General features: G+C 39.2%; 1 protein-coding gene across 1 annotated transcript in view; it reads left to right on the top strand.

Moving 5' to 3' along the window:
* The window catches only part of LOC121525184 (band 4.1-like protein 4), a 38,893-nt gene that overhangs the window by 6,507 nt on the left and 4,537 nt on the right, over window positions 1-27,849 (top strand). The window contains exons 6-7 of the mRNA XM_041811040.1: window positions 459-543; window positions 879-966. Coding sequence (XP_041666974.1) covers window positions 459-543; window positions 879-966 — 173 coding nt within the window. The remainder of the gene's footprint in view (window positions 1-458; window positions 544-878; window positions 967-27,849) is intronic.

Genomic DNA, 27,849 nt, shown 5'->3' with positions numbered 1-27,849 from the left:
TCACAGTGAGACTGGGATGAGGCCAGAGGTTATGGTGAGAAATATAAATGTAAAATGTTTTTTTTAATTTACCGGAAATAAAAGAAACACAGTCTGTCGGAGTATTTGTGCTGTTAGTTCTTAATTTTAAAGTGAACACTGGTACATTAACCCCTTAAGGCTTGAAAACACAAATAATAGCCAGAAAATTCAAATTTAACTTTCTACTGAAATTTAAAAAATCCAAATATCCATAAAATTTAACCAATATATTTTTAGTATCTCATTTCATTCATTAGGTGTTTCGGTAACTAATAATCCACTTGGGGGCATTTTTGATCATTTATCAGATTGTATTCAGATTTTTTTGAGTAATTTATTGATCATATTGATCAGATAGTATGTATCAATTATGCGACAAGAGGCGTTAAGGGGTTAAGGTTCATTTATTTCAACATGATCATGTGATTTATTTCCAGCTGATGGTGGTGAGTGGAGGGACGGGGAGCATGTGGGGGAGGAACAGATGGACGACAGATTTCAACAAATCTATGAATCACTACGGTAATAAATGTTAAAGTAATCTTTAACTAAAAAATGATGACAGCAATAATGATAATAATAATAATACCAACAACAATAATAATGACAAAAATGATGATGATGATAATAATAATAGTAATAATAATAAAATCCTATTAATAATAATACCAACAATAATGAAATGACAATAATAATGATGATAATGATGATGATGATGATGATAATAATCTTGATAACAATCTAACCTTCTAATTAAATCTTATGTAATTACAATCTTATCTTAATGATCTTTATTTAAATATCTTTTGAAAATAAATATTGATCACTGTGCTGACTCTCTCTCTCTCATTGGGCAGTGAGGTCTCTCGCCCTCAGGCTCGCTCTCTTGTTCTCTCCCTCTGCGGTTCATTTCGAATGTTTGGAGTTTTTCTCTTTACTGCATATGTAAGTAAAAAGATCACTCATTAACAAAATATTTTTCATTTTATTTTTTTTCTTGTTTCCTCCTGATCTCACACTGATGATAATACATATTTATCAGACATAACCGTTAATAAAAAGCAATAATTATACAGTGAATATATGGTAAAAATCACTGTTTGTATTTGGTATTAAAAAAGACTGAAGAATGGTTTTGATTTTAACTTTTAACCTGAACTTCAAAATCTTTGGTGATCTATAAACAGTAGGAGTGAATCTTTGGTGATCTATAAACAGTAGGAGTGAGAGCTCATCTACTTTCTTTGGTGATCTATAAACAGTAGGAGTGAGAGCTCATCTACTATCTTTGGTGATCTATAAACAGTAGGAGTGAGAGCTCATCTACTATCTTTGGTGATCTATAAACAGTAGGAGTGAGAGCTCATCTACTATCTTTGGTGATCTATAAACGGTAGGAGTGAGAGCTCATCTACTATCTTTGGTGATCTATAAACAGTAGGAGTGAGAGCTCATCTACTATCTTTGGTGATCTATAAACAGTAGGAGTGAGAGCTCATCTACTATCTTTGGTGATCTATAAAGAGTAGGAGTGAGAGCTCATCTACTATCTTTGGTGATCTATAAAGAGTAGGAGTGAGAGCTCATCTACTATCTTTGGTGATCTATAAACAGTAGGAGTGAGAGCTCATCTACTATCTTTGGTGATCTATAAACAGTAGGAGTGAGAGCTCATCTACTATCTTTGGTGATCTATAAAGAGTAGGAGTGAGAGCTCATCTACTATCTTTGGTGATCTATGAACAGTAGGAGTGAGAGCTCATCTACTATCTTTGGTGATCTATGAAAAGTAGGAGTGAGAGCTCATCTACTATCTTTGGTGATCTATGAAAAGTAGGAGTGAGAGCTCATCTACTATCTTTGGTGATCTATGAAAAGTAGGAGTGAGAGCTCATCTACTATCTTTGGTGATCTATGAACGGTAGGAGTGAGAGCTCATCTACTATCTTTGGTGATCTATAAACGGTAGGAGTGAGAGCTCATCTACTATCTTTGGTGCTCATCTACTATCTTTGGTGATCTAAGGAGTGAGAGCTCATCTACTATCTTTGGTGATCTATAAAGAGTAGGAGTGAGAGCTCATCTACTATCTTTGGTGATCTATGAAAAGTAGGAGTGAGAGCTCATCTACTATCTTTGGTGATCTATGAACGGTAGGAGTGAGAGCTCATCTACTATCTTTGGTGATCTATAAAGAGTAGGAGTGAGAGCTCATCTACTATCTTTGGTGATCTATAAAGAGTAGGAGTGAGAGCTCATCTACTATCTTTGGTGATCTATGAACAGTAGGAGTGAGAGCTCATCTACTATCTTTGGTGATCTATGAACAGTAGGAGTGAGAGCTCATCTACTATCTTTGGTGATCTATAAACAGTAGGAGCGAGAGCTCATCTACTATCTTTGGTGATCTATGAACAGTAGGAGTGAGAGCTCATCTACTATCTTTGGTGATCTATGAACAGTAGGAGTGAGAGCTCATCTATTATCTTTGGTGATCTATATAGAGTTGGAGTGAGAGCTCATCTACTATCTTTGGTGATCTATGAACAGTAGGAGTGAGAGCTCATCTACTATCTTTGGTGATCTATAAACAGTAGGAGCGAGAGCTCATCTACTATCTTTGGTGATCTATAAACAGTAGGAGTGAGAGCTCATCTACTATCTTTGGTGATCTATAAACAGTAGGAGTGAGAGCTCATCTACTATCTTTGGTGATCTATAAACAGTAGGAGTGAGAGCTCATCTACTATCTTTGGTGATCTATAAACAGTAGGAGTGAGAGCTCATCTACTATCTTTGGTGATCTATAAAGAGTAGGAGTGAGAGCTCATCTACTATCTTTGGTGATCTATAAACGGTAGGAGTGAGAGCTCATCTACTATCGTTGGTGATCTATAAAGAGTAGGAGTGAGAGCTCATCTACTATCTTTGGTGATCTATAAACGGTAGGAGTGAGAGCTCATCTACTATCTTTGGTCATCCATAAACAGTAGGAGTGAGAGCTCATCTACTATCTTTGGTGATCTATAAACAGTAGGAGTGAGAGCTCATCTACTATCTTTGGTGATCTATAAAGAGTAGGAGTGAGAGCTCATCTACTATCTTTGGTGATCTATGAACAGTAGGAGTGAGAGCTCATCTACTATCTTTGGTGATCTATGAAAAGTAGGAGTGAGAGCTCATCTACTATCTTTGGTGATCTATGAAAAGTAGGAGTGAGAGCTCATCTACTATCTTTGGTGATCTATGAACGGTAGGAGTGAGAGCTCATCTACTATCTTTGGTGATCTATAAACGGTAGGAGTGAGAGCTCATCTACTATCTTTGGTGATCTATGAACGGTAGGAGTGAAAGCTCATCTACTATCTTTGGTGATCTATAAAGAGTAGGAGTGAGAGCTCATCTACTATCTTTGGTGATCTATAAAGAGTAGGAGTGAGAGCTCATCTACTATCTTTGGTGATCTATGAACAGTAGGAGTGAGAGCTCATCTACTATCTTTGGTGATCTATGAACAGTAGGAGTGAGAGCTCATCTACTATCTTTGGTGATCTATAAACAGTAGGAGCGAGAGCTCATCTACTATCTTTGGTGATCTATAAACAGTATGAGTGAGAGCTCATCTACTATCTTTGGTGATCTATAAACAGTAGGAGTGAGAGCTCATCTACTATCTTTGGTGATCTATAAACAGTAGGAGTGAGAGCTCATCTACTATCTTTGGTGATCTATAAACAGTAGGAGTGAGAGCTCATCTACTATCTTTGGTGATCTATAAAGTGTAGGAGTGAGAGCTCATCTACTATCTTTGGTCATCTATAAACGGTAGGAGTGAGAGCTCATCTACTATCGTTGGTGATCTATAAAGAGTAGGAGTGAGAGCTCATCTACTATCTTTGGTGATCTATAAACGGTAGGAGTGAGAGCTCATCTACTATCTTTGGTCATCCATAAACAGTAGGAGTGAGAGCTCATCTACTATCGGTGATCTATAAAGAGTAGGAGTGAGAGCTCATCTACTATCTTTGGTCATCTATAAAGAGTAGGAGTGAGAGCTCATCTACTATCTTTGGTGATCTATAAACAGTAGGAGTGAGAGCTCATCTACTATCTTTGGTGATCTATGAACAGTAGGAGTGAGAGCTCATCTACTATCGTTGGTGATCTATAAAGAGTAGGAGTGAGAGCTCATCTACTATCTTTGGTGATCTATAAACGGTAGGAGTGAGAGCTCATCTACTATCTTTGGTCATCCATAAACAGTAGGAGTGAGAGCTCATCTACTATCGTTGGTGATCTATAAAGAGTAGGAGTGAGAGCTCATCTACTATCTTTGGTGATCTATAAACAGTAGGAGTGAGAGCTCATCTACTATCTTTGGTGATCTATGAACAGTAGGAGTGAGAGCTCATCTACTATCGTTGGTGATCTATAAAGAGTAGGAGTGAGAGCTCATCTACTATCTTTGGTGATCTATAAACGGTAGGAGTGAGAGCTCATCTACTATCTTTGGTCATCCATAAACAGTAGGAGTGAGAGCTCATCTACTATCGTTGGTGATCTATAAAGAGTAGGGGTGAGAGCTCATCTACTATCTTTGGTCATCTATAAAGAGTAGGAGTGAGAGCTCATCTACTATCTTTGGTGATCTATAAACGGTAGGAGTGAGAGCTCATCTACTATCTTTGGTCATCCATACACAGTAGGAGTGAGAGCTCATCTACTATCTTTGGTGATCTATAAAGAGTAGGAGTGAGAGCTCATCTACTATCTTTGGTCATCTATAAAGAGTAGGAGTGAGAGCTCATCTACTATCTTTGGTGATCTATAAACAGTAGGAGTGAGAGCTCATCTACTATCTTTGGTGATCTATGAACGGTAGGAGTGAAAGCTCATCTACTATCTTTGGTGATCTATAAACGGTAGGAGTGAGAGCTCATCTACTATCTTTGGTCATCCATAAACAGTAGGAGTGAGAGCTCATCTACTATCGTTGGTGATCTATAAAGAGTAGGAGTGAGAGCTCATCTACTATCTTTGGTCATCTATAAACAGTAGGAGTGAGAGCTCATCTACTATCTTTGGTGATCTATAAACAGTAGGAGTGAGAGCTCATCTACTATCTTTGGTGATCTATACAGAGTAGGAGTGAGAGCTCATCTACTATCTTTGGTGATCTATAAACAGTAGGAGTGAGAGCTCATCTACTATCTTTGGTGATCTATAAACAGTAGGAGTGAGAGCTCATCTACTATCGTTGGTGATCTATAAAGAGTAGGAGTGAGAGCTCATCTACCATCTTTGGTGATCTATAAACGGTAGGAGTGAGAGCTCATCTACTATCTTTGGTCATCCATAAACAGTAGGAGTGAGAGCTCATCTACTATCGTTGGTGATCTATAAAGAGTAGGAGTGAGAGCTCATCTACTATCTTTGGTCATCTATAAAGAGTAGGAGTGAGAGCTCATCTACTATCTTTGGTGATCTATAAAGAGTAGGAGTGAGAGCTCATCTACTATCTTTGGTGATCTATGAACGGTAGGAGTGAAAGCTCATCTACTATCTTTGGTGATCTATAAACGGTAGGAGTGAGAGCTCATCTACTATCTTTGGTCATCCATAAACAGTAGGAGTGAGAGCTCATCTACTATCGTTGGTGATCTATAAAGAGTAGGAGTGAGAGCTCATCTACTATCTTTGGTCATCTATAAAGAGTAGGAGTGAGAGCTCATCTACTATCTTTGGTGATCTATAAACAGTAGGAGTGAGAGCTCATCTACTATCTTTGGTGATCTATAAACGGTAGGAGTGAGAGCTCATCTACTATCGTTGGTGATCTATAAAGAGTAGGAGTGAGAGCTCATCTACTATCTTTGGTGATCTATAAACGGTAGGAGTGAGAGCTCATCTACTATCTTTGGTCATCCATAAACAGTAGGAGTGAGAGCTCATCTACTATCGTTGGTGATCTATAAAGAGTAGGAGTGAGAGCTCATCTACTATCTTTGGTCATCTATAAAGAGTAGGAGTGAGAGCTCATCTACTATCGTTGGTGATCTATAAAGAGTAGGAGTGAGAGCTCATCTACTATCTTTGGTGATCTATAAACGGTAGGAGTGAGAGCTCATCTACTATCTTTGGTCATCCATAAACAGTAGGAGTGAGAGCTCATCTACTATCTTTGGTGATCTATAAAGAGTAGGAGTGAGAGCTCATCTACTATCTTTGGTCATCTATAAAGAGTAGGAGTGAGAGCTCATCTACTATCTTTGGTGATCTATAAAGAGTAGGAGTGAGAGCTCATCTACTATCTTTGGTGATCTATGAACGGTAGGAGTGAAAGCTCATCTACTATCTTTGGTGATCTATAAACGGTAGGAGTGAGAGCTCATCTACTATCTTTGGTCATCCATAAACAGTAGGAGTGAGAGCTCATCTACTATCGTTGGTGATCTATAAAGAGTAGGAGTGAGAGCTCATCTACTATCTTTGGTCATCTATAAACAGTAGGAATGAGAGCTCATCTACTATCTTTGGTGATCTATAAACAGTAGGAGTGAGAGCTCATCTACTATCTTTGGTGATCTATACAGAGTAGGAGTGAGAGCTCATCTACTATCTTTGGTGATCTATAAACAGTAGGAGTGAGAGCTCATCTACTATCTTTGGTGATCTATAAACAGTAGGAGTGAGAGCTCATCTACTATCTTTGGTGATCTATAAAGTGTAGGAGTGAGAGCTCATCTACTATCTTTGGTCATCCATAAACGGTAAGAGTGAGAGCTCATCTACTATCGTTGGTGATCTATAAAGAGTAGGAGTGAGAGCTCATCTACTATCTTTGGTGATCTATAAACGGTAGGAGTGAGAGCTCATCTACTATCTTTGGTCATCCATAAACAGTAGGAGTGAGAGCTCATCTACTATCGTTGGTGATCTATAAAGAGTAGGAGTGAGAGCTCATCTACTATCTTTGGTCATCTATAAAGAGTAGGAGTGAGAGCTCATCTACTATCTTTGGTGATCTATAAACAGTAGGAGTGAGAGCTCATCTACTATCTTTGGTGATCTATGAACGGTAGGAGTGAAAGCTCATCTACTATCTTTGGTGATCTATAAACGGTAGGAGTGAGAGCTCATCTACTATCTTTGGTCATCCATAAACAGTAGGAGTGAGAGCTCATCTACTATCGTTGGTGATCTATAAAGAGTAGGAGTGAGAGCTCATCTACTATCTTTGGTCATCTATAAACAGTAGGAGTGAGAGCTCATCTACTATCTTTGGTGATCTATAAAGAGTAGGAGTGAGAGCTCATCTACTATCTTTGGTGATCTATACAGAGTAGGAGTGAGAGCTCATCTACTATCTTTGGTGATCTATAAACAGTAGGAGTGAGAGCTCATCTACTATCTTTGGTGATCTATAAACAGTAGGAGTGAGAGCTCATCTACTATCGTTGGTGATCTATAAAGTGTAGGAGTGAGAGCTCATCTACTATCTTTGGTCATCTATAAACGGTAGGAGTGAGAGCTCATCTACTATCTTTGGTCATCTATAAAGAGTAGGAGTGAGAGCTCATCTACCATCTTTGGTGATCTATAAACGGTAGGAGTGAGAGCTCATCTACTATCTTTGGTCATCCATAAACAGTAGGAGTGAGAGCTCATCTACTATCGTTGGTGATCTATAAAGAGTAGGAGTGAGAGCTCATCTACTATCTTTGGTCATCTATAAAGAGTAGGAGTGAGAGCTCATCTACTATCTTTGGTGATCTATAAAGAGTAGGAGTGAGAGCTCATCTACTATCTTTGGTGATCTATAAACAGTAGGAGTGAGAGCTCATCTACTATCTTTGGTGATCTATGAACAGTAGGAGTGAGAGCTCATCTACTATCGTTGGTGATCTATAAAGAGTAGGAGTGAGAGCTCATCTACTATCTTTGGTGATCTATAAACGGTAGGAGTGAGAGCTCATCTACTATCTTTGGTCATCCATAAACAGTAGGAGTGAGAGCTCATCTACTATCGTTGGTGATCTATAAAGAGTAGGAGTGAGAGCTCATCTACTATCTTTGGTCATCTATAAAGAGTAGGAGTGAGAGCTCATCTACTATCTTTGGTGATCTATAAACAGTAGGAGTGAGAGCTCATCTACTATCTTTGGTGATCTATTAACTGTAGGAGTGATAGCTCATCTACTATCTTTGGTGATCTATAAACGGTAGGAGTGAGAGCTCATCTACTATCTTTGGTCATCCATAAACAGTAGGAGTGAGAGCTCATCTACTATCTTTGGTGATCTATAAAGAGTAGGAGTGAGAGCTCATCTACTATCTTTGGTCATCCATAAACAGTAGGAATGAGAGCTCATCTACTATCTTTGGTGATCTATAAACAGTAGGAGTGAGAGCTCATCTACTATCTTTGGTGATCTATACAGAGTAGGAGTGAGAGCTCATCTACTATCTTTGGTGATCTATAAACAGTAGGAGTGAGAGCTCATCTACTATCTTTGGTGATCTATAAACAGTAGGAGTGAGAGCTCATCTACTATCTTTGGTGATCTATAAAGTGTAGGAGTGAGAGCTCATCTACTATCTTTGGTCATCCATAAACGGTAGGAGTGAGAGCTCATCTACTATCTTTGGTGATCTATAAAGAGTAGGAGTGAGAGCTCATCTACTATCTTTGGTGATCTATAAACGGTAGGAGTGAGAGCTCATCTACTATCTTTGGTCATCCATAAACAGTAGGAGTGAGCTCATCTACTATCTTTGGTGATCTATAAAGAGTAGGAGTGAGCTCATCTACTATCTTTGGTCATCTATAAAGAGTAGGAGTGAGAGCTCATCTACTATCTTTGGTGATCTATAAACAGTAGGAGTGAGAGCTCATCTACTATCTTTGGTGATCTATGAACGGTAGGAGTGAAAGCTCATCTACTATCTTTGGTGATCTATAAACGGTAGGAGTGAGAGCTCATCTACTATCTTTGGTCATCCATAAACAGTAGGAGTGAGAGCTCATCTACTATCTTTGGTGATCTATAAAGAGTAGGAGTGAGAGCTCATCTACTATCTTTGGTCATCTATAAACAGTAGGAGTGAGAGCTCATCTACTATCTTTGGTGATCTATAAACAGTAGGAGTGAGAGCTCATCTACTATCTTTGGTGATCTATAAAGAGTAGGAGTGAGAGCTCATCTACTATCTTTGGTGATCTATAAACAGTAGGAGTGAGAGCTCATCTACTATCTTTGGTGATCTATAAACAGTAGGAGTGAGAGCTCATCTACTATCGTTGGTGATCTATAAAGAGTAGGAGTGAGAGCTCATCTACTATCTTTGGTGATCTATAAACGGTAGGAGTGAGAGCTCATCTACTATCTTTGGTCATCCATAAACAGTAGGAGTGAGAGCTCATCTACTATCTTTGGTGATCTATAAAGAGTAGGAGTGAGAGCTCATCTACTATCTTTGGTGATCTATAAAGAGTAGGAGTGAGAGCTCATCTACTATCTTTGGTGATCTATAAAGAGTAGGAGTGAGAGCTCATCTACTATCTTTGGTGATCTATGAACAGTAGGAGTGAGAGCTCATCTACTATCTTTGGTGATCTATGAAAAGTAGGAGTGAGAGCTCATCTACTATCTTTGGTCATCCATAAAACAGTAGGAGTGAGAGCTCATCTACTATCTTGGTGATCTATAAAGAGTAGGAGTGAGAGCTCATCTACTATCTTTGGTCATCTATAAAGAGTAGGAGTGAGAGCTCATCTACTATCTTTGGTGATCTATAAACAGTAGGAGTGAGAGCTCATCTACTATCTTTGGTGATCTATAAACAGTAGGAGTGAGAGCTCATCTACTATCTTTGGTGATCTATAAAGAGTAGGAGTGAGAGCTCATCTACTATCTTTGGTGATCTATAAACAGTAGGAGTGAGAGCTCATCTACTATCTTTGGTCATCCATAAACAGTAGGAGTGAGAGCTCATCTACTATCGTTGGTGATCTATAAAGAGTAGGAGTGAGAGCTCATCTACTATCTTTGGTCATCTATAAAGAGTAGGAGTGAGAGCTCATCTACTATCTTTGGTGATCTATAAAGAGTAGGAGTGAGAGCTCATCTACTATCTTTGGTGATCTATAAACGGTAGGAGTGAGAGCTCATCTACTATCTTTGGTCATCCATAAACAGTAGGAGTGAGAGCTCATCTACTATCTTTGGTGATCTATAAAGAGTAGGAGTGAGAGCTCATCTACTATCTTTGGTCATCTATAAAGAGTAGGAGTGAGAGCTCATCTACTATCTTTGGTGATCTATAAACAGTAGGAGTGAGAGCTCATCTACTATCTTTGGTGATCTATGAACGGTAGGAGTGAAAGCTCATCTACTATCTTTGGTGATCTATAAACGGTAGGAGTGAGAGCTCATCTACTATCTTTGGTCATCCATAAACAGTAGGAGTGAGAGCTCATCTACTATCTTTGGTCATCTATAAAGAGTAGGAGTGAGAGCTCATCTACTATCTTTGGTGATCTATAAACAGTAGGAGTGAGAGCTCATCTACTATCTTTGGTGATCTATGAACGGTAGGAGTGAAAGCTCATCTACTATCTTTGGTGATCTATAAACGGTAGGAGTGAGAGCTCATCTACTATCTTTGGTCATCCATAAACAGTAGGAGTGAGAGCTCATCTACTATCGTTGGTGATCTATAAAGAGTAGGAGTGAGAGCTCATCTACTATCTTTGGTCATCCATAAACAGTAGGAATGAGAGCTCATCTACTATCTTTGGTGATCTATAAACAGTAGGAGTGAGAGCTCATCTACTATCTTTGGTGATCTATACAGAGTAGGAGTGAGAGCTCATCTACTATCTTTGGTGATCTATAAACTGTAGGAGTGAGAGCTCATCTACTATCTTTGGTGATCTATAAACAGTAGGAGTGAGAGCTCATCTACTATCTTTGGTGATCTATAAAGTGTAGGAGTGAGAGCTCATCTACTATCTTTGGTCATCCATAAACGGTAGGAGTGAGAGCTCATCTACTATCTTTGGTGATCTATAAAGAGTAGGAGTGAGAGCTCATCTACTATCTTTGGTGATCTATAAACGGTAGGAGTGAGAGCTCATCTACTATCTTTGGTGATCTATAAACAGTAGGAGTGAGAGCTCATCTACTATCGTTGGTGATCTATAAAGAGTAGGAGTGAGAGCTCATCTACTATCTTTGGTCATCTATAAAGAGTAGGAGTGAGAGCTCATCTACTATCTTTGGTGATCTATAAACAGTAGGAGTGAGAGCTCATCTACTATCTTTGGTGATCTATGAACGGTAGGAGTGAGAGCTCATCTACTATCTTTGGTGATCTATAAACGGTAGGAGTGAGAGCTCATCTACTATCTTTGGTCATCCATAAACAGTAGGAGTGAGAGCTCATCTACTATCGTTGGTGATCTATAAAGAGTAGGAGTGAGAGCTCATCTACTATCTTTGGTCATCTATAAACAGTAGGAGTGAGAGCTCATCTACTATCTTTGGTGATCTATAAACAGTAGGAGTGAGAGCTCATCTACTATCTTTGGTGATCTATAAAGAGTAGGAGTGAGAGCTCATCTACTATCTTTGGTGATCTATAAACAGTAGGAGTGAGAGCTCATCTACTATCTTTGGTGATCTATAAACAGTAGGAGTGAGAGCTCATCTACTATCGTTGGTGATCTATAAAGAGTAGGAGTGAGAGCTCATCTACTATCTTTGGTGATCTATAAAGGTAGGAGTGAGAGCTCATCTACTATCTTTGGTCATCCATAAACAGTAGGAGTGAGAGCTCATCTACTATCTTGGTGATCTATAAAGAGTAGGAGTGAGAGCTCATCTACTATCTTTGGTCATCTATAAAGAGTAGGAGTGAGAGCTCATCTACTATCTTTGGTGATCTATAAACAGTAGGAGTGAGAGCTAATCTACTATGTTTGGTGATCTATAAAAGGTAGGAGTGAAAGCTCATCTACTATCTTTGGTGATCTATAAAGTAGGAGTGAGAGCTCATCTACTATCTTTGGTCATCCATAAACAGTAGGAATGAGAGCTCATCTACTATCTTTGGTGATCTATAAAGAGTAGGAGTGAGAGCTCATCTACTATCTTTGGTCATCTATAAAGAGTAGGAGTGAGAGCTCATCTACTATCTTTGGTGATCTATAAACAGTAGGAGTGAGAGCTCATCTACTATCTTTGGTGATCTATAAACAGTAGGAGTGAGAGCTCATCTACTATCTTTGGTGATCTATAAAGAGTAGGAGTGAGAGCTCATCTACTATCTTTGGTGATCTATAAACAGTAGGAGTGAGAGCTCATCTACTATCTTTGGTCATCTATAAACAGTAGGAGTGACAGCTCATCTACTATCTTTGGTGATCGATAAACCGTAGGAGTGAGAGCTCATCTACTATCTTTGGTCATCTATAAAGAGTAGGAGTGAGAGCTCATCTACTATCTTTGGTGATCTATAAAGAGTAGGAGTGAGAGCTCATCTACTATCTGTGGTGATCTATAAAGAGTAGGAGTGAGAGCTCATCTACTATCTTTGGTCATCCATAAACAGTAGGAGTGAGAGCTCATCTACTATCTTTGGTGATCTATAAAGAGTAGGAGTGAGAGCTCATCTACTATCTTTGGTCATCTATAAAGAGTAGGAGTGAGAGCTCATCTACTATCTTTGGTGATCTATAAACAGTAGGAGTGAGAGCTCATCTACTATCTTGGGTGATCTATAAAGAGTAGGAGTGAAAGCTCATCTACTATCTTTGGTGATCTATAAAGAGTAGGAGTGAGAGCTCATCTACTATCTTTGGTCATCCATAAACAGTAGGAGTGAGAGCTCATCTACTATCTTTGGTGATCTATAAAGAGTAGGAGTGAGAGCTCATCTACTATCTTTGGTCATCTATAAAGAGTAGGAGTGAGAGCTCATCTACTATCTTTGGTGATCTATAAACAGTAGGAGTGAGAGCTCATCTACTATCTTTGGTGATCTATCAACCGTAGGAGTGAAAGCTCATCTACTATCTTTGGTGATCTATAAACGGTAGGAGTGAGAGCTCATCTACTATCTTTGGTCATCCATAAACAGTAGGAGTGAGAGCTCATCTACTATCGTTGGTGATCTATAAAGAGTAGGAGTGAGAGCTCATCTACTATCTTTGGTCATCTATAAACAGTAGGAGTGAGAGCTCATCTACTATCTTTGGTGATCTATAAAGAGTAGGAGTGAGAGCTCATCTACTATCTTTGGTGATCTATACAGAGTAGGAGTGAGAGCTCATCTACTATCTTTGGTGATCTATAAACAGTAGGAGTGAGAGCTCATCTACTATCTTTGGTGATCTATAAACAGTAGGAGTGAGAGCTCATCTACTATCGTTGGTGATCTATAAAGTGTAGGAGTGAGAGCTCATCTACTATCTTTGGTCATCTATAAACGGTAGGAGTGAGAGCTCATCTACTATCGTTGGTGATCTATAAAGAGTAGGAGTGAGAGCTCATCTACTATCTTTGGTGATCTATAAAGAGTAGGAGTGAGAGCTCATCTACTATCTTTGGTCATCCATAAACAGTAGGAGTGAGAGCTCATCTACTATCGTTGGTGATCTATAAAGAGTAGGAGTGAGAGCTCATCTACTATCTTTGGTGATCTATAAAGAGTAGGAGTGAGAGCTCATCTACTATCTTTGGTGATCTATAAAGAGTAGGAGTGAGAGCTCATCTACTATCTTTGGTGATCTATAAACAGTAGGAGTGAGAGCTCAAATACTATCTTTGGTGATCTATAAACAGTAGGAGTGAGAGCTCATCTACTATCGTTGGTGATCTATAAAGAGTAGGAGTGAGAGCTCATCTACTATCTTTGGTGATCTATAAACGGTAGGAGTGAGAGCTCATCTACTATCTTTGGTCATCCATAAACAGTAGGAGTGAGAGCTCATCTACTATCTTTGGTGATCTATAAAGAGTAGGAGTGAGAGCTCATCTACTATCTTTGGTGATCTATAAAGAGTAGGAGTGAGAGCTCATCTACTATCTTTGGTGATCTATAAACAGTAGGAGTGAGAGCTCATCTACTATCTTTGGTGATCTATAAAGAGTAGGAGTGAGAGCTCATCTACTATCTTTGGTGATCTATAAACGGTAGGAGTGAGAGCTCATCTACTATCTTTGGTCATCCATAAACAGTAGGAGTGAGAGCTCATCTACTATCTTTGGTGATCTATAAAGAGTAGGAGTGAGAGCTCATCTACTATCTTTGGTGATCTATAAACAGTAGGAGTGAGAGCTCATCTACTATCTTTGGTGATCTATAAACAGTAGGAGTGAGAGCTCATCTACTATCTTTGGTGATCTATACAGAGTAGGAGTGAGAGCTCATCTACTATCTTTGGTGATCTATAAACAGTAGGAGTGAGAGCTCATCTACTATCTTTGGTGATCTATAAACAGTAGGAGTGAGAGCTCATCTACTATCTTTGGTGATCTATAAAGTGTAGGAGTGAGAGCTCATCTACTATCTTTGGTCATCCATAAACGGTAGGAGTGAGAGCTCATCTACTATCGTTGGTGATCTATAAAGAGTAGGAGTGAGAGCTCATCTACTATCTTTGGTGATCTATAAACGGTAGGAGTGAGAGCTCATCTACTATCTTTGGTCATCCATAAACAGTAGGAGTGAGAGCTCATCTACTATCTTTGGTGATCTATAAAGAGTAGGAGTGAGAGCTCATCTACTATCTTTGGTGATCTATAAAGAGTAGGAGTGAGAGCTCATCTACTATCTTTGGTGATCTATAAACAGTAGGAGTGAGAGCTCATCTACTATCTTTGGTGATCTATAAAGTGTAGGAGTGAAAGCTCATCTACTATCTTTGGTGATCTATAAACAGTAGGAGTGAGAGCTCATCTACTATCTTTGGTCATCTAAACAGTAGGAGTGAGAGCTCATCTACTATCTTGGTGATCTATAAAGAGTAGGAGTGAGAGCTCATCTACTATCTTTGGTCATCTATAAACAGTAGGAGTGAGAGCTCATCTACTATCTTTGGTGATCTATAAACAGTAGGAGTGAGAGCTCATCTACTATCTTTGGTGATCTATAAAGAGTAGGAGTGAGAGCTCATCTACTATCTTTGGTGATCTATAAACAGTAGGAGTGAGAGCTCATCTACTATCTTTGGTGATCTATAAACAGTAGGAGTGAGAGCTCATCTACTATCGTTGGTGATCTATAAAGAGTAGGAGTGAGAGCTCATCTACCATCTTTGGTGATCTATAAACGGTAGGAGTGAGAGCTCATCTACTATCTTTGGTCATCCATAAACAGTAGGAGTGAGAGCTCATATAATATCGTTGGTGATCTATAAAGAGTAGGAGTGAGAGCTCATCTACTATCTTTGGTCATCTATAAAGAGTAGGAGTGAGAGCTCATCTACTATCTTTGGTGATCTATAAACAGTAGGAGTGAGAGCTCATCTACTATCTTTGGTGATCTATAAAGAGTAGGAGTGAGAGCTCATCTACTATCTTTGGTGATCTATAAAGAGTAGGAGTGAGAGCTCATCTACTATCTTTGGTGATCTATAAACAGTAGGAGTGAGAGCTCATCTACTATCTTTGGTGATCTATGAAAAGTAGGAGTGAGAGCTCATCTACTATCTTTGGTGATCTATAAAGAGTAGGAGTGAGAGCTCATCTACTATCTTTGGTGATCTATAAACAGTAGGAGTGAGAGCTCATCTACTATCTTTGGTGATCTATAAACAGTAGGAGTGAGAGCTCATCTACTATCTTTGGTGATCTATAAAGAGTAGGAGTGAGAGCTCATCTACTATCTTTGGTGATCTATAAACAGTAGGAGTGAGAGCTCATCTACTATCTTTGGTCATCCATAAACAGTAGGAGTGAGAGCTCATCTACTATCTTTGGTGATCTATAAAGAGTAGGAGTGAGAGCTCATCTACTATCTTTGGTCATCTATAAAGAGTAGGAGTGAGAGCTCATCTACTATCTTTGGTGATCTATAAAGAGTAGGAGTGAGAGCTCATCTACTATCTTTGGTGATCTATAAAGAGTAGGAGTGAGAGCTCATCTACTATCTTTGGTGATCTATAAACAGTAGGAGTGAGAGCTCATCTACTATCTTTGGTGATCTATAAAGAGTAGGAGTGAGAGCTCATCTACTATCTTTGGTGATCTATAAAGAGTAGGAGTGAGAGCTCATCTACTATCTTTGGTGATCTATAAACAGTAGGAGTGAGAGCTCATCTACTATCTTTGGTGATCTATTAAGTGTAGGAGTGATAGCTCATCTACTATCTTTGGTGATCTATAAACAGTAGGAGTGAGAGCTCATCTACTATCTTTGGTGATCTATAAACAGTAGGAGTGAGAGCTCATCTACTATCTTTGGTGATCTATAAAGAGTAGGAGTGAGAGCTCATCTACTATCTTTGGTCATCTATAAACAGTAGGAATGAGAGCTCATCTACTATCTTTGGTGATCTATAAACAGTAGGAGTGAGAGCTCATCTACTATCTTTGGTGATCTATACAGAGTAGGAGTGAGAGCTCATCTACTATCTTTGGTGATCTATAAACAGTAGGAGTGAGAGCTCATCTACTATCTTTGGTGATCTATAAACAGTAGGAGTGAGAGCTCATCTACTATCTTTGGTGATCTATAAAGTGTAGGAGTGAGAGCTCATCTACTATCTTTGGTCATCCATAAACAGTAGGAGTGAGAGCTCATCTACTATCGTTGGTGATCTATAAAGAGTAGGAGTGAGAGCTCATCTACTATCTTTGGTGATCTATAAAGTAGGAGTGAGAGCTCATCTACTATCTTTGGTCATCCATAAACAGTAGGAGTGAGAGCTCATCTACTATCGGTGATCTATAAAGAGTAGGAGTGAGAGCTCATCTACTATCTTTGGTCATCTATAGTAGGAGTGAGAGCTCATCTACTATCTTTGGTCATCCATAAACAGTAGGAGTGAGAGCTCATCTACTATCTTTGGTGATCTATAAACAGTAGGAGTGAGAGCTCATCTACTATATTTGGTGATCTAAACAGTAGGAGTGAGAGCTCATCTACTATCTTTGGTGATCTATAAACGGTAGGAGTGAGAGCTCATCTACTATCTTTGGTGATCTATAAAGAGTAGGAGTGAGAGCTCATCTACTATCTTTGGTGATCTATAAACGGTAGGAGTGAGAGCTCATCTACTATCTTTGGTCATCCATAAACAGTAGGAGTGAGAGCTCATCTACTATCGTTGGTGATCTATAAAGAGTAGGAGTGAGAGCTCATCTACTATCTTTGGTCATCTATAAAGAGTAGGAGTGAGAGCTCATCTACTATCTTTGGTGATCTATAAACAGTAGGAGTGAGAGCTCATCTACTATCTTTGGTGATCTATAAACAGTAGGAGTGAGAGCTCATCTACTATCTTTGGTGATCTATAAAGAGTAGGAGTGAGAGCTCATCTACTATCTTTGGTGATCTATAAACAGTAGGAGTGAGAGCTCATCTACTATCTTTGGTCATCCATAAACAGTAGGAGTGAGAGCTCATCTACTATCTTTGGTGATCTATAAAGAGTAGGAGTGAGAGCTCATCTACTATCTTTGGTGATCTATAAACAGTAGGAGTGAGAGCTCATCTACTATCTTTGGTGATCTATAAACAGTAGGAGTGAGAGCTCATCTACTATCTTTGGTGATCTATAAAGAGTAGGAGTGAGAGCTCATCTACTATCTTTGGTGATCTATAAACAGTAGGAGTGAGAGCTCATCTACTATCTTTGGTGATCTATAAACAGTAGGAGTGAGAGCTCATCTACTATCGTTGGTGATCTATAAAGAGTAGGAGTGAGAGCTCATCTACTATCTTTGGTGATCTATAAAGAGTAGGAGTGAGAGCTCATCTACTATCTTTGGTCATCCATAAACAGTAGGAGTGAGAGCTCATCTACTATCTTTGGTGATCTATAAAGAGTAGGAGTGAGAGCTCATCTACTATCTTTGGTCATCTATAAAGAGTAGGAGTGAGAGCTCATCTACTATCTTTGGTGATCTATAAAGAGTAGGAGTGAGAGCTCATCTACTATCTTTGGTCATCCATAAACAGTAGGAGTGAGAGCTCATCTACTATCTTTGGTGATCTATAAACAGTAGGAGTGAGAGCTCATCTACTATCTTTGGTCATCTATAAAGAGTAGGAGTGAGAGCTCATCTACTATCTTTGGTGATCTATAAACAGTAGGAGTGAGAGCTCATCTACTATCTTTGGTGATCTATAAAGAGTAGGAGTGAGAGCTCATCTACTATCTTTGGTGATCTATAAACAGTAGGAGTGAGAGCTCATCTACTATCTTTGGTCATCCATAAACAGTAGGAGTGAGAGCTCATCTACTATCGTTGGTGATCTATAAAGAGTAGGAGTGAGAGCTCATCTACTATCTTTGGTCATCTATAAACAGTAGGAGTGAGAGCTCATCTACTATCTTTGGTGATCTATAAAGAGTAGGAGTGAGAGCTCATCTACTATCTTTGGTGATCTATACAGAGTAGGAGTGAGAGCTCATCTACTATCTTTGGTGATCTATAAACAGTAGGAGTGAGAGCTCATCTACTATCTTTGGTGATCTATAAACAGTAGGAGTGAGAGCTCATCTACTATCTTTGGTGATCTATAAAGTGTAGGAGTGAGAGCTCATCTACTATCTTTGGTCATCTATAAACGGTAGGAGTGAGAGCTCATCTACTATCGTTGGTGATCTATAAAGAGTAGGAGTGAGAGCTCATCTACTATCTTTGGTGATCTATAAACTGTAGGAGTGAGAGCTCATCTACTATCTTTGGTCATCCATAAACAGTAGGAGTGAGAGCTCATCTACTATCTTTGGTGATCTATAAAGAGTAGGAGTGAGAGCTCATCTACTATCTTTGGTCATCTATAAAGAGTAGGAGTGAGAGCTCATCTACTATCTTTGGTGATCTATAAAGAGTAGGAGTGAGAGCTCATCTACTATCTTTGGTGATCTATAAACAGTAGGAGTGAGAGCTCATCTACTATCTTTGGTGATCTATGAACAGTAGGAGTGAGAGCTCATCTACTATCGGTCATCTATAAAGAGTAGGAGTGAGAGCTCATCTACTATCTTTGGTGATCTATAAAGAGTAGGAGTGAGAGCTCATCTACTATCTTTGGTCATCCATAAACAGTAGGAGTGAGAGCTCATCTACTATCGTTGGTGATCTATAAAGAGTAGGAGTGAGAGCTCATCTACTATCTTTGGTCATCTATAAAGAGTAGGAGTGAGAGCTCATCTACTATCTTTGGTGATCTATAAACAGTAGGAGTGAGAGCTCATCTACTATCGTTGGTGATCTATAAAGAGTAGGAGTGAGAGCTCATCTACTATCTTTGGTGATCTATAAACAGTAGGAGTGAGAGCTCATCTACTATCTTTGGTCATCCATAAACAGTAGGAGTGAGAGCTCATCTACTATCTTTGGTGATCTATAAAGAGTAGGAGTGAGAGCTCATCTACTATCTTTGGTGATCTATAAACAGTAGGAGTGAGAGCTCATCTACTATCTTTGGTGATCTATACAGAGTAGGAGTGAGAGCTCATCTACTATCTTTGGTGATCTATAAACAGTAGGAGTGAGAGCTCATCTACTATCTTTGGTGATCTATAAACAGTAGGAGTGAGAGCTCATCTACTATCTTTGGTGATCTATAAAGTGTAGGAGTGAGAGCTCATCTACTATCTTTGGTCATCCATAAACGGTAGGAGTGAGAGCTCATCTACTATCGTTGGTGATCTATAAAGAGTAGGAGTGAGAGCTCATCTACTATCTTTGGTGATCTATACAGAGTAGGAGTGAGAGCTCATCTACTATCTTTGGTGATCTATAAACAGTAGGAGTGAGAGCTCATCTACTATCTTTGGTGATCTATAAACAGTAGGAGTGAGAGCTCATCTACTATCTTTGGTGATCTATAAAGTGTAGGAGTGAGAGCTCATCTACTATCTTTGGTCATCCATAAACGGTAGGAGTGAGAGCTCATCTACTATCGTTGGTGATCTATAAAGAGTAGGAGTGAGAGCTCATCTACTATCTTTGGTCATCTATAAAGAGTAGGAGTGAGAGCTCATCTACTATCTTTGGTCATCCATAAACAGTAGGAGTGAGAGCTCATCTACTATTGGTGATCTATAAAGAGTAGGAGTGAAAGCTCATCTACTATCTTTGGTGATCTATAAAGAGTAGGAGTGAGAGCTCATCTACTATCTTTGGTGATCTATAAACAGTAGGAGTGAGAGCTCATCTACTATCTTTGGTGATCTATAAAGAGTAGGAGTGAGAGCTCATCTACTATCTTTGGTGATCTATAAACAGTAGGAGTGAGAGCTCATCTACTATCTTTGGTGATCTATAAACAGTAGGAGTGAGAGCTCATCTACTATCTTTGGTGATCTATAAAGAGTAGGAGTGAGAGCTCATCTACTATCTTTGGTGATCTATAAACAGTAGGAGTGAGAGCTCATCTACTATCTTTGGTGATCTATAAACAGTAGGAGTGAGAGCTCATCTACTATCTTTTGGTGATCTATAAAGAGTAGGAGTGAGAGCTCATCTACTATCTTTGGTGATCTATAAACAGTAGGAGTGAGAGCTCATCTACTATCTTTGGTGATCTATAAACAGTAGGAGTGAGAGCTCATCTACTATCGTTGGTGATCTATAAAGAGTAGGAGTGAGAGCTCATCTACTATCTTTGGTGATCTATAAAGAGTAGGAGTGAGAGCTCATCTACTATCTTTGGTGATCTATAAAGAGTAGGAGTGAGAGCTCATCTACTATCTTTGGTGATCTATAAAGAGTAGGAGTGAGAGCTCATCATCTACTATCTTGGTGATCTATAAAGAGTAGGAGTGAGAGCTCATCTACTATCTTTGGTGATCTATAAACAGTAGGAGTGAGAGCTCATCTACTATCTTTGGTGATCTATAAAGAGTAGGAGTGAGAGCTCATCTACTATCTTTGGTCATCTATAAAGAGTAGGAGTGAGAGCTCATCTACTATCTTTGGTGATCTATAAACAGTAGGAGTGAGAGCTCATCTACTATCTTTGGTGATCTATAAAGAGTAGGAGTGAGAGCTCATCTACTATCTTTGGTGATCTATAAAGAGTAGGAGTGAGAGCTCATCTACTATCTTTGGTGATCTATAAACAGTAGGAGTGAGAGCTCATCTACTATCTTTGGTGATCTATAAACAGTAGGAGTGAGAGCTCATCTACTATCGGTGATCTATAAAGAGTAGGAGTTAGAGCTCATCTACTATCTTTGGTGATCTATAAAGCGTAGGAGTGAGAGCTCATCTACTATCTTTGGTGATCTATAAAGAGTAGGAGTGAGAGCTCATCTACTATCTTTGGTGATCTATAAAGAGTAGGAGTGAGAGCTCATCGACTATCTTTGGTCATCTATAAACAGTAGGAGTGAGAGCTCATCTACTATCTTTGGTGATCTATAAAGAGTAGGAGTGAGAGCTCATCTACTATCTTTGGTGATCTATAAACAGTAGGAGTGAGAGCTCATCTACTATCTTTGGTGATCTATAAACAGTAGGAGTGAGAGCTCATCTACTATCTTTGGTGATCTATAAAGAGTAGGAGTGAGAGCTCATCTACTATCTTTGGTGATCTATAAAGAGTAGGAGTGAGAGCTCATCTACTATCTTTGGTGATCTATAAACAGTAGGAGTGAGAGCTCATCTACTATCGTTGGTGATCTATAAAGAGTAGGAGTGAGAGCTCATCTACTATCTTTGGTCATCTATAAACAGTAGGAATGAGAGCTCATCTACTATCTTTGGTGATCTATAAACAGTAGGAGTGAGAGCTCATCTACTATCTTTGGTGATCTATAAAGAGTAGGAGTGAGAGCTCATCTACTATCTTTGGTGATCTATAAACAGTAGGAGTGAGAGCTCATCTACTATCTTTGGTGATCTATAAACAGTAGGAGTGAGAGCTCATCTACTATCTTTGGTGATCTATAAAGTGTAGGAGTGAGAGCTCATCTACTATCTTTGGTCATCCATAAACAGTAGGAGTGAGAGCTCATCTACTATCTTTGGTGATCTATAAACAGTAGGAGTGAGAGCTCATCTACTATCTTTGGTGATCTATGAACGGTAGGAGTGAAAGCTCATCTACTATCTTTGGTCATCCATAAACAGTAGGAGTGAGAGCTCATCTACTATCGGTGATCTATAAAGAGTAGGAGTGAGAGCTCATCTACTATCTTTGGTCATCTATAAAGAGTAGGAGTGAGAGCTCATCTACTATCTTTGGTCATCCATAAACAGTAGGAGTGAGAGCTCATCTACTATCGTTGGTGATCTATAAAGAGTAGGAGTGAGAGCTCATCTACTATCTTTGGTCATCTATAAAGAGTAGGAGTGAGAGCTCATCTACTATCTTTGGTGATCTATAAACAGTAGGAGTGAGAGCTCATCTACTATCTTTGGTGATCTATGAACGGTAGGAGTGAAAGCTCATCTACTATCTTTGGTGATCTATAAACAGTAGGAGTGAGAGCTCATCTACTATCTTTGGTGATCTATAAACAGTAGGAGTGAGAGCTCATCTACTATCTTTGGTGATCTATAAACAGTAGGAGTGAGAGCTCATCTACTATCTTTGGTGATCTATAAACAGTAGGAGTGAGAGCTCATCTACTATCGTTGGTGATCTATAAAGAGTAGGAGTGAGAGCTCATCTACCATCTTTGGTGATCTATAAACGGTAGGAGTGAGAGCTCATCTACTATCTTTGGTCATCCATAAACAGTAGGAGTGAGAGCTCATCTACTATCGTTGGTGATCTATAAAGAGTAGGAGTGAGAGCTCATCTACTATCTTTGGTCATCTATAAAGAGTAGGAGTGAGAGCTCATCTACTATCTTTGGTGATCCATAAACAGTAGGAGTGAGAGCTCATCTACTATCTTTGGTGATCTATAAAGAGTAGGAGTGAGAGCTCATCTACTATCTTTGGTGATCTATAAAGAGTAGGAGTGAGAGCTCATCTACTATCTTTGGTCATCCATAAACAGTAGGAGTGAGAGCTCATCTACTATCTTTGGTGATCTATAAAGAGTAGGAGTGAGAGCTCATCTACTATCTTTGGTCATCTATAAAGAGTAGGAGTGAGAGCTCATCTACTATCTTTGGTGATCTATAAACAGTAGGAGTGAGAGCTCATCTACTATCTTTGGTGATCTATAAACGGTAGGAGTGAGAGCTCATCTACTATCTTTGGTGATCTATAAAGAGTAGGAGTGAGAGCTCATCTACTATCTTTGGTGATCTATAAACAGTAGGAGTGAGAGCTCATCTACTATCTTTGGTCATCCATAAACAGTAGGAGTGAGAGCTCATCTACTATCGTTGGTGATCTATAAAGAGTAGGAGTGAGAGCTCATCTACTATCTTTGGTCATCTATAAACAGTAGGAGTGAGAGCTCATCTACTATCTTTGGTGATCTATAAACAGTAGGAGTGAGAGCTCATCTACTATCTTTGGTGATCTATACAGAGTAGGAGTGAGAGCTCATCTACTATCTTTGGTGATCTATAAACAGTAGGAGTGAGAGCTCATCTACTATCTTTGGTGATCTATAAACAGTAGGAGTGAGAGCTCATCTACTATCTTTGGTGATCTATAAAGAGTAGGAGTGAGAGCTCATCTACTATCTTTGGTCATCTATAAACAGTAGGAGTGAGAGCTCATCTACTATCTTTGGTGATCTATAAAGAGTAGGAGTGAGAGCTCATCTACTATCTTTGGTGATCTATAAAGTGTAGGAGTGAGAGCTCATCTACTATCTTTGGTCATCCATAAACAGTAGGAGTGAGAGCTCATCTACTATCGTTGGTGATCTATAAAGAGTAGGAGTGAGAGCTCATCTACTATCTTTGGTCATCTATAAAGAGTAGGAGTGAGAGCTCATCTACTATCTTTGGTGATCTATAAACAGTAGGAGTGAGAGCTCATCTACTATCTTTGGTGATCTATGAACGGTAGGAGTGAAAGCTCATCTACTATCTTTGGTGATCTATAAACGGTAGGAGTGAGAGCTCATCTACTATCTTTGGTCATCCATAAACAGTAGGAGTGAGAGCTCATCTACTATCGTTGGTGATCTATAAAGAGTAGGAGTGAGAGCTCATCTACTATCTTTGGTCATCTACAAAGAGTAGGAGTGAGAGCTCATCTACTATCTTTGGTGATCTATAAACAGTAGGAGTGAGAGCTCATCTACTATCTTTGGTGATCTATACAGAGTAGGAGTGAGAGCTCATCTACTATCGTTGGTGATCTATAAAGAGTAGGAGTGAGAGCTCATCTACTATCTTTGGTGATCTATAAACGGTAGGAGTGAGAGCTCATCTACTATCTTTGGTCATCCATAAACAGTAGGAGTGAGAGCTCATCTACTATCGTTGGTGATCTATAAAGAGTAGGAGTGAGAGCTCATCTACTATCTTTGGTCATCTATAAAGAGTAGGAGTGAGAGCTCATCTACTATCTTTGGTGATCTATAAACAGTAGGAGTGAGAGCTCATCTACTATCTTTGGTGATCTATGAACGGTAGGAGTGAAAGCTCATCTACTATCTTTGGTGATCTATAAACGGTAGGAGTGAGAGCTCATCTACTATCTTTGGTCATCCATAAACAGTAGGAGTGAGAGCTCATCTACTATCGTTGGTGATCTATAAAGAGTAGGAGTGAGAGCTCATCTACTATCTTTGGTCATCCATAAACAGTAGGAATGAGAGCTCATCTACTATCTTTGGTGATCTATAAACAGTAGGAGTGAGAGCTCATCTACTATCTTTGGTGATCTATACAGAGTAGGAGTGAGAGCTCATCTACTATCTTTGGTGATCTATAAACAGTAGGAGTGAGAGCTCATCTACTATCTTTGGTGATCTATAAACAGTAGGAGTGAGAGCTCATCTACTATCTTTGGTGATCTATAAAGTGTAGGAGTGAGAGCTCATCTACTATCTTTGGTCATCCATAAACGGTAGGAGTGAGAGCTCATCTACTATCGTTGGTGATCTATAAAGAGTAGGAGTGAGAGCTCATCTACTATCTTTGGTGATCTATAAACGGTAGGAGTGAGAGCTCATCTACTATCTTTGGTCATCCATAAACAGTAGGAGTGAGAGCTCATCTACTATCGTTGGTGATCTATAAAGAGTAGGAGTGAGAGCTCATCTACTATCTTTGGTCATCTATAAAGAGTAGGAGTGAGAGCTCATCTACTATCTTTGGTGATCTATAAACAGTAGGAGTGAGAGCTCATCTACTATCTTTGGTGATCTATGAACGGTAGGAGTGAAAGCTCATCTACTATCTTTGGTGATCTATAAACGGTAGGAGTGAGAGCTCATCTACTATCTTTGGTCATCCATAAACAGTAGGAGTGAGAGCTCATCTACTATCGTTGGTGATCTATAAAGAGTAGGAGTGAGAGCTCATCTACTATCTTTGGTCATCTATAAACAGTAGGAGTGAGAGCTCATCTACTATCTTTGGTGATCTATAAACAGTAGGAGTGAGAGCTCATCTACTATCTTTGGTGATCTATAAACGGTAGGAGTGAGAGCTCATCTACTATCGTTGGTGATCTATAAAGAGTAGGAGTGAGAGCTCATCTACTATCTTTGGTGATCTATAAACGGTAGGAGTGAGAGCTCATCTACTATCTTTGGTGATCCATAAACAGTAGGAGTGAGAGCTCATCTACTATCGTTGGTGATCTATAAAGAGTAGGAGTGAGAGCTCATCTACTATCTTTGGTCATCTATAAAGAGTAGGAGTGAGAGCTCATCTACTATCGTTGGTGATCTATAAAGAGTAGGAGTGAGAGCTCATCTACTATCTTTGGTGATCTATAAACGGTAGGAGTGAGAGCTCATCTACTATCTTTGGTCATCCATAAACAGTAGGAGTGAGAGCTCATCTACTATCTTTGGTGATCTATAAAGAGTAGGAGTGAGAGCTCATCTACTATCTTTGGTCATCTATAAAGAGTAGGAGTGAGAGCTCATCTACTATCTTTGGTGATCTATAAACAGTAGGAGTGAGAGCTCATCTACTATCTTTGGTGATCTATGAACGGTAGGAGTGAAAGCTCATCTACTATCTTTGGTGATCTATAAACGGTAGGAGTGAGAGCTCATCTACTATCTTTGGTCATCCATAAACAGTAGGAGTGAGAGCTCATCTACTATCGTTGGTGATCTATAAAGAGTAGGAGTGAGAGCTCATCTACTATCTTTGGTGATCTATAAACAGTAGGAGTGAGAGCTCATCTACTATCTTTGGTGATCTATAAACAGTAGGAGTGAGAGCTCATCTACTATCTTTGGTGATCTATAAACAGTAGGAGTGAGAGCTCATCTACTATCTTTGGTGATCTATAAACAGTAGGAGTAAGAGCTCATCTACTATCTTTGGTGATCTATAAACGGTAGGAGTGCGAGCTCATCTACTATCTTTGGTGATCTATAAACAGTAGGAGTGAGAGCTCATCTACTATCTTTGGTGATCTATAAAGAGTAGGAGTGAGAGCTCATCTACTATCTTTGGTGATCTATGAACAGTAGGAGTGAGAGCTCATCTACTATCTTTGGTGATCTATAAACAGTAGGAGTGAGAGCTCATCTACTATCTTTGGTGATCTATAAAGAGTAGGAGTGAGAGCTCATCTACTATCTTTGGTGATCCATAAAGAGTAGGAGTGAGAGCTCATCTACTATCTTTGGTGATCCATAAAGAGTAGGAGTGAGAGCTCATCTACTATCTTTGGTGATCCATAAAGAGTAGGAGTGAGAGCTCATCTACTATCTTTGGTGATCTATGAACAGTAGGAGTGAGAGCTCATCTACTATCTTTGGTGATCTATAAACAGTAGGAGTGAGAGCTCATCTACTATCTTTGGTGATCTATGAACAGTAGGAGTGAGAGCTCATCTACTATCTTTGGTGATCTATGAACAGTTGGAGTGAGAGCTCATCTACTATCTTTGGTGATCTATAAAGAGTAGGAGTGAGAGCTCATCTACTATCTTTGGTGATCTATAAACAGTAGGAGTGAGAGCTCATCTACTATCTTTGGTGATCTATAAACAGTAGGAGTAAGAGCTCATCTACTATCTTTGGTCATCTATAAACAGTAGGAGTGAGAGCTCATCTACTATCTTTGGTGATCTATAAACAGTAGGAGTGAGAGCTCATCTACTATCTTTGGTGATCTATAAAGAGTAGGAGTGAGAGCTCATCTACTATCTTTGGTGATCTATGAACAGTAGGAGTGAGAGCTCATCTACTATCTTTGGTGATCTATGAACAGTTGGAGTGAGAGCTCATCTACTATCTTTGGTGATCTATAAAGAGTAGGAGTGAGAGCTCATCTACTATCTTTGGTGATCTATAAAGAGTAGGAGTGAGAGCTCATCTACTATCTTTGGTGATCTATAAACAGTAGGAGTAAGAGCTCATCTACTATCTTTGGTCATCTATAAACAGTAGGAGTGAGAGCTCATCTACTATCTTTGGTGATCTATAAACAGTAGGAGTGAGAGCTCATCTACTATCTTTGGTGATCTATAAAGAGTAGGAGTGAGAGCTCATCTACTATCTTTGGTGATCTATGAACAGTAGGAGTGAGAG

The sequence above is a fragment of the Cheilinus undulatus genome, linkage group 17 (genome assembly GCF_018320785.1).
Source record: "Cheilinus undulatus linkage group 17, ASM1832078v1, whole genome shotgun sequence".
Lineage (NCBI taxonomy): Eukaryota > Metazoa > Chordata > Actinopteri > Labriformes > Labridae > Cheilinus > Cheilinus undulatus.
The sequence above is the reverse complement of the archived record's forward strand: the minus strand, read 5'-3'. Positions and strand labels throughout refer to the sequence as shown.